This window comes from Astyanax mexicanus, chromosome 20, assembly GCF_023375975.1.
Source record: "Astyanax mexicanus isolate ESR-SI-001 chromosome 20, AstMex3_surface, whole genome shotgun sequence".
Lineage (NCBI taxonomy): Eukaryota > Metazoa > Chordata > Actinopteri > Characiformes > Acestrorhamphidae > Astyanax > Astyanax mexicanus.
This window is the reverse complement of record NC_064427.1, coordinates 27,630,551-27,651,316: the sequence shown is the minus strand read 5'-3', so window position 1 is coordinate 27,651,316 and position 20,766 is coordinate 27,630,551. Positions and strand designations below refer to the sequence as shown.

At 39.4% G+C, this 20,766-nt stretch overlaps 1 protein-coding gene across 13 annotated transcripts in view; it reads left to right on the top strand.

The window, feature by feature from the left end:
• Positions 1 to 19,726, top strand: part of nrg1 (neuregulin 1) — a 140,846-nt gene extending 121,120 nt beyond the window's left edge. For 4 of the 13 annotated variants that reach the window (XM_022681274.2, XM_022681277.2, XM_007255262.3 and 1 more), the window contains 7 exons: positions 4,610 to 4,668; positions 8,997 to 9,020; positions 11,677 to 11,779; positions 11,954 to 12,086; positions 15,216 to 15,346; positions 16,075 to 16,269; positions 17,253 to 19,726. In XM_022681274.2, the coding sequence (XP_022536995.2) occupies positions 4,610 to 4,668; positions 8,997 to 9,020; positions 11,677 to 11,779; positions 11,954 to 12,086; positions 15,216 to 15,346; positions 16,075 to 16,269; positions 17,253 to 17,940 (1,333 nt within the window). In that variant the 3' untranslated portion in view covers positions 17,941 to 19,726. Of the gene's footprint in view, positions 1 to 3,922; positions 3,991 to 4,609; positions 4,669 to 8,996; positions 9,021 to 11,676; positions 11,780 to 11,953; positions 12,087 to 15,215; positions 15,347 to 16,074; positions 16,270 to 17,252 lie in introns of all 13 variants that reach the window. The other 9 variants (XM_015607369.3, XM_007255258.4, XM_022681279.2 and 6 more) reach the window with 8 other exon arrangements.
• Positions 19,727 to 20,766: the final 1,040 nt, after the last annotated feature.

Here is a 20,766-nt window from a genome sequence, read left to right as displayed (position 1 = left end):
AGGAAAATATTACATATTGTACCTTTAACTACTAAAAGTTATATTTCTATCATAGTATCATTATATTAGTGATACAACATGTCCTTAAAATTACAATAATATTGTTTTTCACAATTATTAATGGATATATTGGATATATTATCCAATAAAAAACAGACTTTAGAGTCACTTTTTAGAGTCAGTCTTTTATGAGCTAGTGCAGCTTGTATCCTTATCCACTGTGATTCTAATAATGAATTCCAATATTTTCTGAAGCCTAATGTCATTGAGTTTGTTCAAAGCGCCACATGTAATCTTAGATCCCCTCCACTAAAGCCTCTGGGAATTGTAGAATCTGGTAGGAGCAGAGGAAGCATTGCCGGCATGCGCAAGTCACTCTACTCTCTCGGAATTGTGGAATTAAGAGTGTTGAGAGCCCAGCTGCTGCTATTTTCTCTTTTTTTTTTTTTTTAAATAAAGGAAACATCCCTTTAACTAAAGCACCCCACCAAGCCGAAGAGAAGATCACAGTGGTAGGACTGTGCCATGCTGTGCTCAGGATTGCACACATAATAAGACTGTTGAGAACAAACAGAGTGAAATATGTAAAAGGTATTTAAAAAAAAAAGTGTGTCAATGATTGAACACTCCTTCAGATCAGCTACTTTTATCTACTCGATCACAGAAGCTGCACTAAAGCATTCCACTCGCCTGACACTGCACACCACCACCGGATTGGAGGCACTCATTCATGACCATCTGATTCACATCCGTCATGCAGAAGTTCTTACACGTGGAGGTGGAATGTGTGCTCTTCAGCCTTTCACACATTCTGCTTCATCAGTAATCCGCAGATGCGTGGATCCATTAGCATCATTAAGGAAAAGCTCTGATGACTGCAGCCCTGTACAGCACCTCTATTGACATTGCCAAGGAGACACTTTGGCTCTGCGCCATCCAATACATAAGAGGGACTTTTAGCGTCCACAGAGAGATTGAGTTTCGCCTTAAATACTTCAGTGACTAAGCAGAAACGCGCTGCTGCTGCTGTCTGTCTGGGCTTGGGTTCCGCAAGCACTGCAGGACGCAACGAGCCAGAGGAGGAGAAGAGCTGCTGTGCGTGTGATTCATTTCCGCTGTTCTGTGGGGGTGGGCAATATTATGGATAATATTAGAATCATCATCAAGATAAATTGTCACAAACTGCATTTTTTTAGAATATAATTGATATTGGAATTAATAGACAATGTCTCACATGACTTTTGCCTGGTCCCATGGAACCTTAAGGGGTGGTAATGACTTCTGTGATGTATTCCCTGTACACACACATAATCCTGTGGATCAAGGAATGCTAAATGCCTGCACTTAACTTTTGGGAAAAAAGGAATTTTACATCCCACCCATTTGGCCTCACTATCAGGCCTTACTCGAACTCACATCCATAATTCACTTGGCCTTGCCATGAGCACACTGGTCGGTGTTCAGCCTCACTCACAAGATAACACTCAACAACTTGTACAGGTGTGGGCATTCTAAAGCAGTTCTGAGTGTGCGGTAACACTTAAAGATCAGTTTACATCCTGCTAGTTCATGACATGTTTAACGTATATAATGACAGCTTTTATGTTTGCAAACTTAATTTTGAATCGTTCACAGCGTTTCCACCACTAAAAGTAGGGTCTGGAACCAGGAAAGTTTAAAGAATTCTAGGTTCTTTAGCGCAAACTGTGTTCACCGCCGCTGTGCAACGCCCTCTGTTGATGACGTATGACATTTTGGCGGTTACAGTAAAACTGGTGGAAACGTGGGCTGGTTTGCTAAAAAGCATGACGGTTCTTACAAGCCTTTACAGGACAGTTCTTCTGGTGAACGTGGCCTCATGCCAATGTTCCCCTCTTTGTTCTTTCACCACTTTTGAGATGAGTTGTCTGGAAAAGAGGTGGCTGAAGTGGTGATCATCCAACATCCTGACTTTATCAATGCTTTATTAATCATGTTGCTGAATACCAACAAAGTCCCAACCACCTACTTGACAGCAATGTTCCCAAGCTTTTTATCAAGATAATAAAAAACAGTACTCTGTTACTCAGTGCATGATCAGGTGTTCCAATAATCATTTTTGGTGCATATATTGTGAATAGTTTAGTATAGTAAAAACTTAAGAATTAAGGATTGTGACAGCTCATTTTTGCCATATTGCCCACCTATATTGCCTCTCTCTCTGTATCTGTATGTGTGTCTGTCAATATCTCTATACTGTGCTAAAGAAGAAGAAGCAGCAGCACTAGGCAGGCTGGATAAGTCTCCAGGGATCTCTGTGAGAAAGAAAGAGAGCGAGAGCAGAGAATGTCTCAGTGCTCTAAAACAGACGTGTCAGGAGATGAACCCTGACACGCAGGATGTCTAGAGAAAGGCGCTCTCCTCTTACTCCGACAGTTAACCGCCTTTGTGTGCCTGCGATTGTGTCTCCACACGACGTCTTCATGTATTTTCATACGAAAGTTCAAAAGGGCTCCTGTCTCTTACGCTCTTTAACCTCATGTTACCTAAACAGCAGTTCCATCCCGTCTCAATGATGTTCTCAAGTCGTTCAGATCTGAACTCACTTCTTTCAGCTCTGTGTTTGTATTCTCTCTCTCTTTCCCCTTTTGTCTCTGTGGAGAGACTCAGCTGTCCCAGCTGTTAGAACCCTGTAAGAGTCACAGCTGTAAAGGATCCAAGGCCATGTCACGCCACTAGATCCACTTCATCAGAGCTTTAGAAAGCTCCCTTTCTCCGTCATCGGAAAGCAGATGGTCCGCTGAAAGCTCCGGATCAGAACAAGGCGCTCTTGGCCCCAAGCGTTCTTTTTCAACTTAAAAGAGGACCACAGACCTGGAACTACAATTATTCCCTCAAATCCAGCCATGTCCTTTTCCATAAATGACCCCATTTAAAACATGGTAACGTAATAGCTGGACAAGCAAGGCCAGTGCATGCCAAAGTGCACCAGTGGTCAGCTGGAGCTTATAAGGCCTACAGAGGAAGTCAAACGATAAGCCTGCCTGGATCCTGACTGGAAAGTGGCTATGCATAACAGCTATTGCGCAAAAGAAAGCTAATGTGATCGAGCCTTTGATGTTGGATTTTTTCCTCATATTTCTCAGCATTGCCTCAGTGTTTCTGTGCATTTTTTATACCAAACTTGTATGCTTAGACTTAAAGAATATAACAGATTTAAAAATTAGTAGAATAGTTTTTTTTATTATTTTATTTCTAATTTTGTCCCATTTTCTCCCTAATTTACACGGCTAATTACCCAACCCACTCATAAGGACTCCCCCTATAATTAGTGATGCCCCAACACCAAGAGGGTAAAGACTAGCACATGCCTCCTCCGATACATGTGAAGTAAGCCATCGGCTCTTTTTAAACTGCTGTTGATGCTGATTGCCGAGTAGCATCACAGCACATTCGGAGAAAAACGCAGCAACTCGGTTCTGATACATCAGCTCACAGACGCCATGTGCAATTGAGCTCTTGAGGGCAATACTAGTGAAAGGGGGAGTCCTAATGAGAGGGTTGGGTAATTTGTAACTTGTAAATTGAAGAAATAAAAAAAATTTACTTACTAATATGGATGTCCACACTCGAGCACAATCTGCAAACACTTTGAAATGCTTATTTATTCTTATGTCAGATGTGGTTCTTTTTTGTAGTATAAATTATCCAAAATATCCCAAAATAAACTAATGCAGTGTTGTCCATTATATTATACATTATCCATTATTTGGTTTTCCAACTCCATTGAGTATACTCTGGACCTCAGTTGTATTGTCATGTTGTTGTGCAGTTAAATGTAAATGTGTGTTGTGTTGTGATGTGATGTTGTGTATGTTTAGTGTGAGTTGTGAGTCTGTGTCCTGTGCTCATCCCTCTGTCCCACCCCCCTGCCCTTCCTCAGGTGCCCCCCAGGATTCTCAGGGGACCGCTGTCAAAACACAGAGCCTGTGAGAGTCATAGACCCGAAACGTATGTGCAGTCACTGATCATCCCCTAAGCGCATGCTGCATAGCTGGTGTTTTCCGCTTCCCCTCTCTCTCTCCCTGCTCGTTTCCCTAATCACAGTCTCCAATAGGTCCAGGCTTCTCCATCTGTCCCCCACATTAGACGTGGACAGGTGTGGGAATGTGTGTGGCGCGAGGTTCTCCGAGCCACTAACCGCTGCTCTCGCTAAACCGAAGCCAACTCAAATTTAAAGATTGGGAACAGTTGACGATTGCACAATTTTGTTCGCATGGTGATGACACTGCATTCTAATTATTTGTTCAAAGCTTTAATCGGTTGGATTTATTTTTTTCTTTTTGAGTGGAATTTGAGTGCGAGGGGGCGGTCCAATTGCCTGGAATTGAATCCGATTGCTTGAAACTGATTCTCACACCATGATGAAGTTTTGCCTTTGGAACTGTGATGCGGGTTCTAGCAGCTGGGAGGAGTGTGATTTTAACAAACATTGGTTAACGAATGTTTGTGAGACGTTTAGCAGACAACACCAGAAATGCCCATGGGCACGGGGGAGAACTCATGGGTATCAACTCACTTCCTCTCTCTCTTCTCTCTTCTCTCTGTGACTTTTTTGTTTCCCTCTCAGGTGCCCATCTGACTTTACTGGTGATCGCTGCCAAACCTACGTAACGCCCAGCTTCTACAGTACGTCTTATTTCCTTTTCCTGTCTGTGCTTGGATTGAAGCATGCTCAATCAACGCTACTTCCTGTTGCTTCGTTTTTGTTTTCCTCGTAGATCAGATTAGGCAGGTTTCTGTGCCGTTTTGGGGTTCTGTTGTGTGTCTTTTACCATGCCTACTCCTTGCATGTTTAGCCTTTTTTAACCTTTAAAAAAGTTTATGTTCCAGCAGATTATTTACTTATTAGGGCAGTGAGTGAGCAGGAAGATCAGTGCAGCATGATCGCAGATGAACCCAGAAATATCACCATTGCCGTTTAACTGTGGGGCTCTGTTGTAGGGCTTGGCTTATCATGTGCATCCAGCAGGCCTCAGAGCAAGTTGGAGCAAATAATGAAGTAAATCCTCTCCAACTCCATCAGCTTGATTACACACTTTTTACTTTAGTTGCTTCTGGTGCAGTGGCTTCTGTGATCCCGTTTTCACTAAAAGCCTGCTGAATCTGCACCAATTTCTGCACCATAGCTCAACACTAAAAAAAGAACTATCATCTGGAAACATGAAAGTTAAAAGAGATAGAAGTCAAAGTCAAAAGATTAAAAGTACAGGATTTACCTCACCAGGTAAAGGGCAAGTAGGTGTGTGGTATAAAGATATGCTTGAACCTGGAAGTTTTGCTGCCTGGCTTTTGCTTTCACAATTTTTAAACTTCATTTTCTAAATGTAAATGATTTATTTCGTTTACAGCATTGTTGACACCTTCCTTGTCAATGAGTCACTTGTAACGGGTGTTACAAAACTGTGTGTGTGGTCAGTTGATCTTTAACACTCAGCTATTATCTTTCTTCTACAAGGAGCGAAAACATAGTTGTGAGGGTCAGTCATTCTAGATCAGTCACTCTTTCTCTTTCGCTGCATTGCAAACTTCTTACTGCTAGTCAGTGATAACCCTATTTATCTATAGTTGTTTATTTGATTGATTGTGTAAACAAAAATTAAAGTGCACAAAAATGAAGGATGGTCATAATACAGAACAGCCTGTTGATCCAGGCTTAGTTTACCTAATTCGTTGTACTAATAAAGTCATCTCAAGTGGTAGTATGAGTGTGTAATGTGATGCCCGCTCCATAGCTAATAAGACAGATTGCATTAAATGTAATGTAATGTAATGTAATTAAGTTTAAACAAACCTAAGCCTAAATATTACAATTGCAGACCATTACATGTTCCAAAACATGTTTGCTGTTGTATTTATTTTCACAAAGGAAATTGTATTGAGTAAAAGTACAAAAGTACATATACCCTTATACACTCGTTGTCAAAGAAACAGTTGCACCCAGAAGGAACAGTCTGATAATATTTCTATTTGGAAGAACAACAACAAATAATTATTAATCATTTATACTAAACTAGGCATGTCTTGTTCATATTTTATTTAGCTACACATAGATTTAGTGTGTCGTAAATGTGGAATGCAACATGCCAGAAATCACACCATGGAGTTGTAGAGGTTCCTAATGGTGTCCTCCGATAATCCACCCCATGCAGCTTTAATATTCATGCAGTTTCTGCAGATTTTGCTGTATGGGCTCGAGTGTTGGTAGCATGTCTAAAAGCATCCCACACATTTTTACAAAAGGGATGGGCTGGTGATGCCGTGGCCAATCACATAGTATCAGTCTTAAAGGCAAGCTCTTGAAAATGACAGCAGTATTTGGACAAGCATTGTCCTGTTGGAATAGTGCATCAGAGTTTGCATTCATAAAATATATGGCCATATTCATTATATCTACCAAAACGAATGCTGGACAGTCTTAAATGAAGATACCCCCTGTTATTTTGAATCACTCCATGGCAGTCTAGCAAGCCAACCAAGATTCATTCCTAAGGGTCGATTTTTCAGGGTGCAACTATTTTTTTGACTGAGTGTATTTGGTGAGTTGCGAGACATGTGGGACAAGTTTGGGAACCCATGTTCTAGATAAATAATAGACACACTATATGTGTTTATAAATAATCTAAAGTATTTTCAGAAGTAATTAAACAGATCAGCTGAAGGAACTCACAGAGCTTTATGATGTTTCAATCTCTGGTGCTCTCTATAAGTCTCATCCACTCAGTACAGAGCAGGTTTTTGCAGTTGGTTGAGAGCCAGTGCAGCGTTAGCAGAAGTTTCGGAGAAGACGATATCATCAATTTTCACCAGGCTGTTCTTGTTGGGCAGAGCACCTACATGAAATTCTCATTCTGATGATATTAATGTTATGCCTGGCATCTTCTCCAGCCAGGGCATCCGTTTTTCTTCTTATGTTTATGGCCCTGGCAACACAACAGAGGCCATGGAGGGCAGGCAGAGTACCTTCTGCATCAGCAAGGCAGGAAAACTTTATTTACTGACCGTCTGCAGAGACAGACATCTTTCAGCAACTCTTAGTGCAGTATTAGCAGCTGCTTAAATGCCTTTAATTGACTCATGGGTTAGAAACTCATTGGGAAGTAGGTGCTTCCTACACACTTCTCAACACAGTGCCCAGTTGTCAGTTCACACCAGAATCAGAAGTTCTTTATAGCAGCAACTTCAGGGTTTTTTTTCCTGGAGCTCAGTCCAATTAAGCACTAAAACATTGTGTTACACAAGTTCTGAGATACAGACAGCCGCCAGAGATGTTATACGCCTGTAAAACTGACTGATGTTAAAGTGTGAATGCAAAATTTTTATTATTTATGTCAATTATTTTCATCACTTCATCAATGTAACACAAAAACCTCAATAATAGCAATTTTACTGGAGGACCTTCTTAATGTTCAGTGGAAGTCACTGTATAAATATTTTATTCAATATTTCTAAATATTATTTCTATTTGCCTGTAACAGAATTTTGACACCGTTCAAAAAGCCATGGTTAAATTCACATTCTATAAGGATGTGCAAGGTTTTTGTGTGGCATTTACGATTTTTTAGATGTAATTATAGAAAGCGAGTAGATGTTGTTTTATCTTTTAGATTGTTTATTAAAATGTAACCATTTATTACTTCTTAATATTAACAGTTGTTGAGTTGAATTAGGCTGGATTTTAATGGTGGTATAACAGCTGGTTATTCAGGTGTAAGCTAACTGGTAACCAGCTCTTGATCAGTGACCCAGCTTGTTATCCAGCATCAAAAATCTTGTGGACTGGTATGACCACACTGGTCAACCAGCAAGATCCCACTGACCACAATCACCAACCACATTGATCAGCAGGACAAAACCAGAAAAGTGAACCAGCAAGACCCAGTAATTATGCATTGATTTGCATAGATTTGCCTAGTTTTTTTGTCATACTTGCTGGACCACCAAATTGGTCATGCTGTTCAACTCACCAACCATGGCCAGGATTTGAAATGCTGGTTGTCTAGTATTGTCAGACTGATAATGTAGACTAACTAAATAAGAACATACATTACACCATTGTCAACAGCTTAAATAGTGTGACCAGTTTGAGCTGGCATGACTTTTTAGTTTTTTGTTTTCTCCAGCAGTTTTGGAATTAAAAGTTTTAGGACATTTATTTCATATTATTGAGACTCTCCTACTTATTTGCGAACAGATCTGTTTGTTAGACATCCATGAGTTTAGTGTTTCTTGAGTTTTTAATTAATGCAGTGTCATATAGAGAACTTCCATGCACCATTTTTATCATTAAACTACTGAAACAGCATCATGATTTTTAGCCATAGGCATGTTGAAGATGGTTGAGCACTAAATGTTGATTATGAAGACATTTACTGCCATGGTTGTGTTTTTTGTATGTGATTGTAACTTATTGTACATATTAACACATTTGGCTAGCATGGCTGTGAGCAGTGGCCGGTGTCGGCTCTCTGCAGGGTGGAGCAGTAGTGTAGCTGAGTGAAAGATGCATGTGCCTAATAACAGCATGTTTACCCTCAACACTTACATGGTGGTGTTGTTGCCAGTTCGGTGTCAGGGGTCAACATAATCAGTCTGTTCCATGATGCAAGCACAGTGATGTTTGCATGTGCATGCTACTACTACTATTGTACTGTTGTAACGATGCTTATAATGTCAGGCAGTGACTTATGAAATGTATCCTGAAATCCTGAAAGTCCTAAAATGTGTTTCATCATTGATATGTGCCTCTTGAAATGTATTGCTGTCACCTGCTCAGAAAAAGCATACTCAGGTGTATGGTATGTAGCTGCTGCTCCATACACAGCAGTGCTTTGCAATGACATTGTCCTGAAATGTTTGCTTAGTTAGCCAATGTAGACTACTACTACTTCATTATCGCTCAAACCTCCAACCAACTGTACTTTTCTTTCTTTTTGTCATCTTTTCTGCCTCGGCAGAACATCATGGGATTGAATTTATGGGTATGAATTGTTCCTTCCTCCTAGTTTGCAGACTTGTAGGACTTAGTAGCTTGAGCCTCTTTTTCTCCTCCAACTCTAGCCAGTTTCCTTTTGCTAATGAAGGGATCATACAGCCATAACAGACGAGATTTCACACATCATCACTTTACTGCAGTCTAGTCCAGTTCAATCTCTCTGGAAGTTTCCATTGTTTTAAAGCTTCAGTGCTGCACCATAGCTTAGCTTGGTGCATCAAGGATGCCTGCCTGTACGGCAGTGAAGGATGTCCTCAATTATTCATGTGGACCTCTGACGTTTCAGTACCAAAGCACACACACACACAACACACACATACAGATCTTCACACACAAGCTTAGTCCAGTATTTGCCAGATTGTTCAGCTGTACGGTTATGCTGTATGTGCAGATCCCTTCAGTCTTTGCTTTGCTCTCCTCCTCTGCATCCCTCCATTCTTTATAGCATGTGCCAGATATCCTGATCACCTTCTATTCCACCTTCCCTTCTCCCCATCTTCATTTCCCTCATCTGTTCATCTCTCTCCTCAACCCAGTTATTCCTCGTTTTCTTTGTTTTCTTGTTTTTCGTCTTCCTCCAGAACCCTCTCCCTTACCCAGTGTCTTTTATGTTTTGCCATCGTATTGGCAGTTGTGTGCCTGTTTGAGAGGATGCTTACTGAAACTGAACTAGGGCTGTCACAATTACCTGCTTAAACATCTAAAAGTACTAATAATTTGTAATGTTAAACTTAACTACTGTATTTAAAAATGTACCCAATTGTGCATTTTGATCTCAATTTAGAATGTTATTTCAAATAAAATGTTAATATAGTAGTTCATTTTTAATTATTTGATGCTTCAGATAATCTGTATATGACTTGATTGATTGCTAGCATAATCAATAGTGACAGCCCTAACCTTGAACTTAAATATAACCAGGATGAAACAGCATGACAACAGCATTTGCTCACCGGGCAACACATTGCCCACATAAAACCACATTTTCCTTTCTCTGTTAGTCAGGCTACAATGCTCACACAGCAGGTAAAATGCCCCAAAATAAATGTCTCACCAGATCCAATGATTTTTCACTCAGTGCTTCACATGAAGTTTCGGTTTCATTTTCTCCAGTATCACAGGAGCTATCAAGGAGTTCCAGTGGCTGACAGCAAACCTTAAGGAGGCCCTAATGAGTTCAAGCTCGCTATAAAAAGGCACAAAAACAGAGTGGTTTATATACAGCTTTGTAAAAAAAATTGAGAGCACAGTTTCTGAATCAGTTTTTTTTTTATTATTTTGCTATTTAGAAGTATATTTTTGAGTAACGTGGACATTGGTGTTTTATTCTATAAACTAAGGACAACATTTATCCCAAATTCCAAATAAAAATATTGTTTGCAAAAAATGAGAAATGGCTGAGAAACTAAAAAAGTTCATATTCATAAAGTTTTAAGAGTTCAGAAATCACTATTTGGTGGAATAAACCTGTTTTTTAATCACAGTTTTTATGCATCTCGGCATGTTCTCCTCCACCAGTATTACACACTGCTTTTGGAAACTTTGCCACTCCTGGTGCAAACATTCAAGCAGTTCAGTTTGGTTTGGTGGCTTGTAATCATTTATCTTCATCTTAATTATATTCCAGGAGTTTTTAATTTGGTAAAATCAAGGAAACTCATAATTTGAAGAGGTCTCTTATTTTTATCCAGACCTTTATTTGCCGTATGTTACCTCACTATCGCACCAGTAAAAAAAACATTACTCACTGCTGCGGTTCATTGTTCCTAAATGCCTTGACATGAAATTCAAATGAATTCCAGTGTGGATCACATTGCTACAAATTTGAACCAAAGCGTAACGTGTTGCACTTCTACCTGCTGTGTGAACATAGCCTCAACTACCAAAACCAAATAAAATTTAGTCACATCCTGTACTAAATTTATTAAACCATTTATGTGCCACATGAATCTCATATAGATTACCTAAAGGCCCTGTGAGCAAGTGCTGCTGTTCTTTTAGGCTCATTTCCTTAAGCCTGGGGTATGTGAAAGACTGCCGCATCTGCAAGACAAAGCATTTAGCCTGTACATGTTTAACTGCAGTCTTCTTGGTTGTTTTGCAGATGCTAAAAACCATAATGCTATTTCACATACCAGAGGTTCAGTCCAATACAGCCCCCCATTGTCCTAACAGTGTAATGGAGGAATAACCTAAATGCATGAGTATAAGTAGTATGTTATAAACATTCGTTGTAGTGGTAATCCATGGACTGTTTCGAATGCATTGCAGAAGATGCATTTATAGAGTCGTTTGTGATGACATGACTTCGAAACCGACCTTGAATTAACACCGCCTGTGTTCCCCCCCTACTCAGCAAAACTGCATCCTGTGATCAATATGCATCAAGATGCATCGCTGTTTTCCCAGTAACAGAACATGTGCACTAATAAAGAAACAGTTCTCCTGGAAATGTGCTATGAATGGTCCTGTTCAGTTTTGAAGATTTGTGCAAATGAAGATTTATTTATTTTAGGTTTTAATACTTACCTTAAATCATTTGCACAGGTGATCAAGGCTGAACATGACTGTTTATTCTTTTGCTGAAAGAATGAATGTGGTCGTGGTGAAGTTGTAAAAGATCATCCCATCCTCTTTTCCAGAAGCTGAGGAGCTGTATCAGAAACGTGTATTAACAATAACCGGCATCTGCATTGCTCTCCTAGTTGTTGGCATCATGTGTGTGGTGGCCTACTGCAAAACAAAGTAATTCCTCTTTTTCTATTTTCTTTCTCCCTCTGATATCATAGAATGATCTAATATTGGGTTTTTCGTAAACCAAACTAAATGATGATTGAATGAATGATAAATATATTGAGATCTAAAAGCATGAGTATGAGTAAGCATGGTTTAAACCAGCCTTTTTCTTTGCCTGAACAGGAAGCAGAGGAAAAAGCTGCATGATCGCTTGAGGCAGAGTTTACGAGAACGCAACACCATGGCCAGCATGGCCAACGGCCCCATGTACCCCCAAGACCACCACCCACCACCGGAGAACCTGCAGCTCGTTAATGTAAGTGACTGCACTCAGTTAATGTAAGTGACTGTTGATTAACAGAAGGCAGAGCATCACTTTAATCTACCCAGCACGGCGCTCCTTCTTTTTTCTGGAGATGAGATCAAATGTGGGATGAAATTCAGAGATTCTGAGACATTTGAATAACTATGTTTGTTCCCAAAACAAAGTTTATTTTTAGACTTCTGTAGCACAGCGTATTCATCCAACATTTTATGCAGAATAAAAAAGTCTCTTAATTAGGCCTTATAGTTTTTAGTTTTTCCCCTAAGGGCTGATGTAGTGTGACTCACAGCAAGTAAAAGAATTATGACTCCTGAGGCTCTGAGTGGCTCAGCAGACTAAGACGCTGACGCTAGGACCTGAGGATCTATGAAGTTTAAATCCCAGGTCATGCTGCTTCACAATCAGCGGCCAGAACCCGAGAGAGCACACAATTGGTCGTGCTCTCTCTGGGTGGGTAGTAGGGCTGGCCCGAATAGCGTTTTTTGAGCTCCGGATATTCGGCACTGATTCGAAGCGAATATTCGAATATTCGTTTTTAAAAAAAGAGGTAAAAAAAAAAAAAAAAAGCAAATCACGGCCCCTTTAATCCACTGAAAAATGTTCAATTTGCTCTGACCGACGAGACATATTCACCCCGGATTTTTGGTGTTTTTATCCCGGATTTTTGTGTTTTCACCCCATATTTTTTCTGTGTTTTTAGCCCAGATTTCTTTGTGTTTTCATCCCGGAATTTCTGCTGCCCCACACCGCGGCTTATGGTTTCTCCGCTGCGCAAGCCAGCCCAGTAAATTGCTGTTTGTGTTTTCACACTTAGGCTATTTGCTTAAAAAAACAAACAAAAAAAACGTTTGTTCAGGACGTATTTTATATTCTTAAACATTGTTAATTATATTAGAGGACAGTCATTGTAAACTGTACTTGGTCTATTTCGGTTAAAGGATTGTGCAGGGCATATTACTGATTTTGTATTTTTGCACTTGGGCTATAAGCTCAATATTAAATATTTCGTTTGTTTAGAAATTATTTTATATTTTTAAACCATGTTAAATTATATTAGAGTAGAGGAAAGTCATTGTTAATGACGTTATTGTACTTGGTCTATTTCGGTTTAAGCATTGTGCAGGGCATAGTCTTATTACTGATTTTGTATTTTTGCACTTGGGCTATAAGCTCAATATTAAATATTTCGTTTGCTTAGAAATTATTTTATATTTTTAAACCATTTTAAATTATATTAGATAAGAGGAAATTCGTTCAGACATCATTTTTGTAGGCCAGGCTTTTGTAACCGATTTAGCCCCTACTGTTGCCACATTACCCCTTACGTTTTATTATATAAATCAGTTTCGAAGAGCCTGCATTTTTTTTATCATGTATAATAGAGGTCTGCGCGAGACTGATTTTTAAACCCACTCTTCCACGCTCCCGCGTTTCTGTCTCGTTACCGCTCCGCAAAAAAATTGCTTATTTTAATCCCGCGCCCGCCCGCCACATACACATTTCTGCCGCTCCCGCCCCACGTTCCTAATATAAATTAAATAAACTACATTTAATGCTTCAAATTTACTTATATATTTATTAAAACAGCAGCGCTGAATAGTGAGGTCCCGTTCCTTACCCCAGTCCAAACACCATCGGTGTGTGCGTGTGTGTGTCGGTCCATCCTGCGCGTTGAGAGTTTTCTTTAGGTTTTTTTTTTTTTTACAATTATTACAGTTACAGTTAACTATTTATTAATTTGCTCCCGCATCGTCTGGATTAAACTCCCGCTCCAGCCAATAACAGTTCAGTTCTGTCCCGCGCGCAAGATATTCTGACGGGACCCGCGAGAACAGAAGTGGTTAGAGTGAGGTGGAACTCTGGAAAGGAGAAAAAAAAACGAATATCCGAATACCAAAATTAAAAACCGAATACCTACTCAACGAACGAATATCCGAATACCCGAATATTCGGGTCCAGCCCTAGTGGGTAGATGGTGCTTTCGTTTCAATCATTGCTCCCTTATTGCATCACTCCTATTGTGATGCTGGCCAGCACAGCCGTCTGTTGGCTGATGTATCAGAGCTGGGGATCTGGCACTTTCCTCGAAGTGCACTGATTGCCTAGTACTGCTTCTCTAGCAGCAGTTTAAAAACTTAATTTTTAAATGTGGCTGACTGGAGAAGGCATGTGCTGGACTGACCCTGATCTTCCTGGTGTAGGGGGGCATTGCAAGTAATTGAGTGAGTCCTAATGAGATTGGCAAAAAAAAGGAATAACAGTGTAATAAGGTCTGGTTATAAGGCACATTTTTGCTATTTTAACCACAACTTCATACTATATATTTTCTGTTACAATAGTAAAAATATTGCCCAAGGCATAGTTTGTTCTATTTAGTGTCATGTAGCCCCCTTATCCTAGTCTGTACAGCCTAACGTTTTCAACACACATATACACTGCAACTGTCCAAATCAATATTGCAAAGAAAACAAGTTCATATTCACATTTTTATTTAAGAGTTCAAAAATCTAAATTTGGTGGAATAACCCTGTTTTTTAATCACAGTTTTTATGCATCTTGGCATGTTCTCCTCCACCAGTCTTACACACTGCTTTTGGATAACTTTATGCCACTCCTGGTGCAAAAATTCAAGCAGTTCAGCTTGGTTTGATGGCTTGTGATCATCCATCTTCCACTTGATCATATTGCAGAGGTTTTCAATTTGGTAAAATCAAAGTAAACCTTTATTATAAAGAAGCCTCTTTTTTCCAGAGCTGTATTTCCCAAACTATAATTAATTAAAACTGAGTTGTCTTTAAATGGGTATAATTGCTCTGTTGTGCTATTCTATCATCATTTAATTATCTTAAAAAGACAATAATATCATTTATCATAATAATTTCTGAGATAAAATCACCCACAAAAACTGTTTGTGACTGGCCTGCCGTGTATTCTCTATACAACTGCCTACACTGACCCAAACCATGACGGTTCAGCATTAAGACCTTTATTATTACTCCCCTATTCTTGAAGTTTCATTCAAAGCAAGTGAGCCTATAGTTGCTGAAATAAAGAGTGTGTTTCCTGCTGACTATGTACTGTACTGTGTGCTCATGCTCTGTTGATTTCCTCTGGTTTCAGCAGTATTCCTCCAAAAATGCCGTCCCTGCTCAGCATGTGATCGAGAAGGAAACAGAAACGCTGTTTTCCACGAGCCAGTACACATCGTCCACTCAGCCGTCCACTGCAGTCACACAGACCTCCAGCCAGTGGTACAGTGGACTCTCTTCTTCTTTCTGCTCCAGTTTCAACACGGTCACAAGTGCTTAGTCAGGATCCAGTGCTTTTAGGATGGTCACAACTGATCTTCACAGCCCATTATATAATGCTTGAGCTGTCAGAACACGTCACGTCCGAGATTAGCATAGCTTTATTGCTGTCATCCCACACGTCTCTCCCTCACTAACATCATCAGCATCATCATCAGAGCCGGTTTGTTTACATTCCCTGCTTTTCCATGTCTGCTCGCTTCCCTGATGATGATGACGCTTGACATGCAGAATGATAATCCTAGCAGCACCCGCTTCATGATGTGGAGAAATCCTCTAAAAGTGCTTCTTCTGATGCTCCAACTGTTTGATATTCACCAAAGAATTTTTGATGAAAAAATCAGCAGAATGAATGAGCTGGCAGGGTTTCAAGAGGAGAGAAATGAGTGCATGACTGAGTGACTAGATGAGATAAACTGCGGTTTAGGGAATGTCCTTCACGACTAACAGAGCAGCTTGTGTAATAGGCCTGAGTCATAGGTGCTAGCATAAACAGCATGAGTGTTTAACCAAATTGTGTTTTGTCCCTGAGCTACTGAAAACACTAGTGTAAGCTTTCATTGTGTTTAATGTGAAGGAGTGAATTATTTACAAATTATTAATTCTACATTCTACAGGCCTGTTTGTAATTTAAAGTTGTTCTAAATGATGTTCTTTATGTGATGTCACAGCTGGAGTAATGGAAAGACTGATAGTGTGGTATCGGACAGCCATTCCGTCCTGGTGATGTTATCAGCTCAGAACAGCAGGAATGGCACCCCCACACATCGGGGGCGTCTGAATGCCACCGGCGGAGCCAGAGAACTTTACCTGAAGAACTCAAGAGAAACAGTGGATTCCTACAAGGACTCTCCATACAGTGAGAGGTACAGTCACGCAGCTATCGCTGATAAAATAAAATAAAAAGTCCTTTTTAAGGTTTGATGTGGATTGTTTTTTTTTTATTATTTCAAACTATACCATCCAGACCAAAATGTAATTACATGGTCTGTAGACCAAGCTACAAAAAAAGCTCATTGTGATTGGTTTTGTCATGGTTATGTTGTGCACACAGCTGAGCACACGGCTACAGCAGTTTTCAAGTTCGTTTTTTTTTTTTGGTTTGTTTTTTGGTTTTAACAATCAATAACATCGACACAAGGTTTAATACACATAATATATGGTAAACATGAACAGTTACTTTCTTTACGCATCATACCTATCATTTATCTTCTCATCTTCTCAAGTTAAAGACACGTAAGGAGTTCCTTATCCCATGTGTTATATGATAGAGGGGATCTACGCTTCCATCTGAGCAAAATAACTCTTCTTGCTAGCAGGGTAGCGAAGGCAATAACATCTTACATTATCTTTTGCAAAAGTTGGTGCAGAGGTATTCCAAACTATTAAAACATGAATGACAAAACCATGAAATGAGACCTTTAAGTGCTATGCTAATACCTGTCCTGCTAGGAGTGTAGTTACTGTGAATAATGAGTAACTGAGTTTTTACAAAAAATTGTCAGTTGATGTTAGTATTATGTTTGCTCATCAAAATATGGCAATAATACACATAATTGAGAAAGTCACTCCCAAGAGGTGGATAGTTGATAAAAACAATAAAATAATGGATACAAATTGTGAGCTTTTATTAGATTAGGTTAAAATACAGTATAATATAATACTTGTCACACCTCCAAATAATAAAAGGATCTGAATGGAATATTTTTGCTAATGCCCTTTAAAGAAGAAAATGAAAATTTTTTTTACTTTTATACCTACCCAAAAGTAGTAAAAATAAAGGCTCTGTGAATGTCCATTAGACGTTTAAAGCAAATGTTTTAAGCTGTTTCTGTCTTCTCTTTGTAAGGTATGTTTCAACCATGACAACACCAACCCGCCTGTCACCTGTGAAACTGCTGTCCCCGGCAACGCCCTCCTCTCCTCCCTCTGAGATGTCTGCGCCTCTCTCCAGCCTAGCAACCCCCATCCCTTCGATGGTGACCAGCCCTTCAGGTGAGGAGGAGCGCCCCCTGCTGTTCCTCACACCCCCGTGTCTCCGGGAGAAGGCAGAGCAGGAGTCCAGCCGGGCCCAGCAGCTCCGTAACTCTGCCCACTATAACCACGGCCTGGATTCCCCCAGCCCCCCGCCCAGCCCATTGCACATTACTGAAGAGGACCAGTACGAGAGCACACCGGAGAATAACGGTCCAGCTGCCGTCCCCCCACCTGCCGCTGACCCCAACAGCCCCACGCCTGACCACGGCTCTCACAGAACAAAACCCACAGCCCAGGCCGACCAGCCCGAGCAGAAGCCGGCCAGTGGAGGCAGCTCCGAGGGCAACTGCCTGGAGAGCGAGACAGAGGACGAACGAGTGGGCGAGGACACGCCCTTCCTCAGCTTACAGAACCCTGCAGCCTCAGGCACGGGGACGCTCAGCCTGGACGGCTTGGACAGCAGCAGCAGGACTAACCCCGCCCTGAGGCTCTCCCCACAAGACGACTTACAGACCAGACTAGCCAACGTGATGGCCAACCAAAATCCTATTGCTGTGTAAAAGTGGACATACCAACCAACCAACGCTTAGAAAAAGATTAATAATTTAAAAAAAATTACATCAGATACTAAAAAATTATACAACAGAGTCAACTGTAAACCTTTATTTTCTAAAAAGTAAGTATTTGAGGAAACTAAGTAAAAAACTATAACTTTTATTTTAGTGACGTAGTGAAACAAAGTCTTTTATAAATTGCAATGTGTATAAAATGTGTTTGCATCATGAATGAAAGTGCCATTCACCTATGTAGCACTGGTCACAGTATTTCAAGTGCGGAAAAAAATATCAATGGTGCCTTTAATTTCAGCATGGAGAACTTAAGGAAACTGCATTATGACCCTGGGCCATATATTCATGATTTATATCCAGCACTGACACACATTACAGTTAGAGAACGGTATGAATTCTCAAACAAAATGCTGAGCAAGCCACGCGGCAAAGTATTCTTTCCATATGAATTAATATAATCATATATAGTAATATATACTATTTATTTAAAGAAAGGTTTGAAAGAAAATACCTTGTTATAATGAATAATATAATAACATTTATCTTAATATTATTATTGCTAAAATATACAGCTTAAAAAGTGTGAAAATATGAATGTATCCAGTTCACTAAACCAGGCAGGACATGTTTGGCTGCTATTGCTGTTTTTTTTGTAGACTGTATGAATGACTGAATATATGGCTCACTGTGTCATTAACACATCCATTGGCTTTACAAGTAATGCATTGTGGGGAAAGTATAGCACCAATTTATGACCTGGACTCCACATTGTACAGTAAACGCCAGAAACCTTTTTTTATATATATATATATATTTTTAATTTACATAAACATATTTGTTTTCAATATCCATTTAGAATGTTACAATAACTCAAAAGTGTTCATTTGTGTTATTTCCTTTAAGGCCATACAAATATGAATACTTATTTAATGGATTTACTCAATATTTAATTTTGTTCTGTTTTTATTTATTTTGGGGGGCTACCTAAATGTTGCCAGGAAAACAGGTAACAGTGACAGAAACAATAAAGAATCAAATCTTTATTGTAAATATTTAGTTTATTAGTTTTTGCATATTGAATTGTTGAAGGAAAGAGCTCTGAAATGCGACTTAATTGATTTTAAGAAACATGTCCGTTAAACAAGTCTTTGAGTTTGCATGGCCTTATCCTGATCTTTGTGTATATGTACAGATAATATAAAGTTTTTTTTTTTTCTTGTACAGTATTTTGTTACATTGAAATGATATATTTGGGATTTGGGCGAATGATGCAGAGTGCTTATTAATTTCAGCAGATTAACACGCAAAGAAAATGCAATGTTGGATCCAGAAAATAAATCTTGAATCGTCTACGTAGCTTGCTGGACAGATGCAAGAACGCATTCTTTAAAAAGCAGAGACCCTCCTCAACAGCTCGACGCTCAGTGATCAGCCCTGTGGTGCAAAAGGCCTTTTCTGGTTTCTCCCTGTGATCATCAAAAATACCATCGTCTATCATAAAAGGTGTGGCCCATTGATATTTTGCATTTTATAGTATTTATTTTTGTCTATTTATTATTTATTTATTTATTTATTAATTACTTTGGCCTCCTATAATCTATCTACTACAATCTATATTTTAATAATGTCAAATACAGATATTTAAATATAACGCAAAATTCAGTACGTTTTATGATTTTTGTTTCACCTTTTTCACCGTTTCATTATATTCCTACACATTGTTTTGTCTGAGGCCTACTCTATCATTCAAACATTAAATAAATTTACAACTGATGAATGTTCTGCGTGTGCGGTTATCTCGCGCTAAGCCGATGTGGAATCCATCTTGAAAATACCCCATGATGCATTGCTTTCAAACCAAGGAGTGTCATTCTGCTTGTGTAAATATCCAAGTCTCCAATAGACTAGATTCTTTCAAATAAGATGATTGAGGCAAGGTTTGTGATTCTGAGGCCCAATTATTTAAAACCTTTGTTTCCTTCTTAATACTGGTACTATTGTAACATGGACAGTAGCATGTATGTGCAGAATCCTGATTTGGACAGCGCGAAATGTTTATAAAATAGTTATTCTCAGATAAATGTTAATTCTTGGTCTTTGTGTGAGACAATAGTGAGCCATGACCGCACTGTTCCAGGTGCAAAGGATGGAGAAAGGCAACTAAATGATGTTTGAATACTAATCGTAACTAATGTGGAGAATCCCAGCCTGCTAAACATGAGTGAGTGAGTGAGTGAGTTATATCAACTTGGTTGAAGGCCAGGTTGATAAGGTGCTTTGCATCAAAAAATGCAGGCATGAATTGCACAAATTGTGCTTGTCAGTCTAGTTTATTAAGATGGTCACTGTCTTACAGCTCTTTTTTCTAAGTTTCATTAAAAAAAACTTGTTTCCTTCATGTTCATGTTTTCTGACATATTGAACATCATTGAATTATTGCCTATTGTGGCATTTCAGGACCTAATTTTGAACTTTTTTATTACTGAAAAAGCATTGTGTCAATATATAATGACATGCAGGAATAGAAGTTGTCCAAATATGAAGGTAATACAGCATTATGCTTTAAGCAAGCTCTAAATTGACATGCGTTACACAGGCATTTCTGGACAAGCTAAAAAAAAGATATAGTATAGATATAGTAAGTGAAAGTGACAGAAACAAGTAGGCTGAGCAGAGCTAGTTTTACTGGATTCTTACCCATATTAGCCATATAAGTTTTATGACCTACACCCTTTTTTTTAGAGAAAAATGTCCAGTGAAAGCTGAAGAACACTGCACTGACCTGTGGGATAGGCATGTGAGGTCTCCTGCATTGAC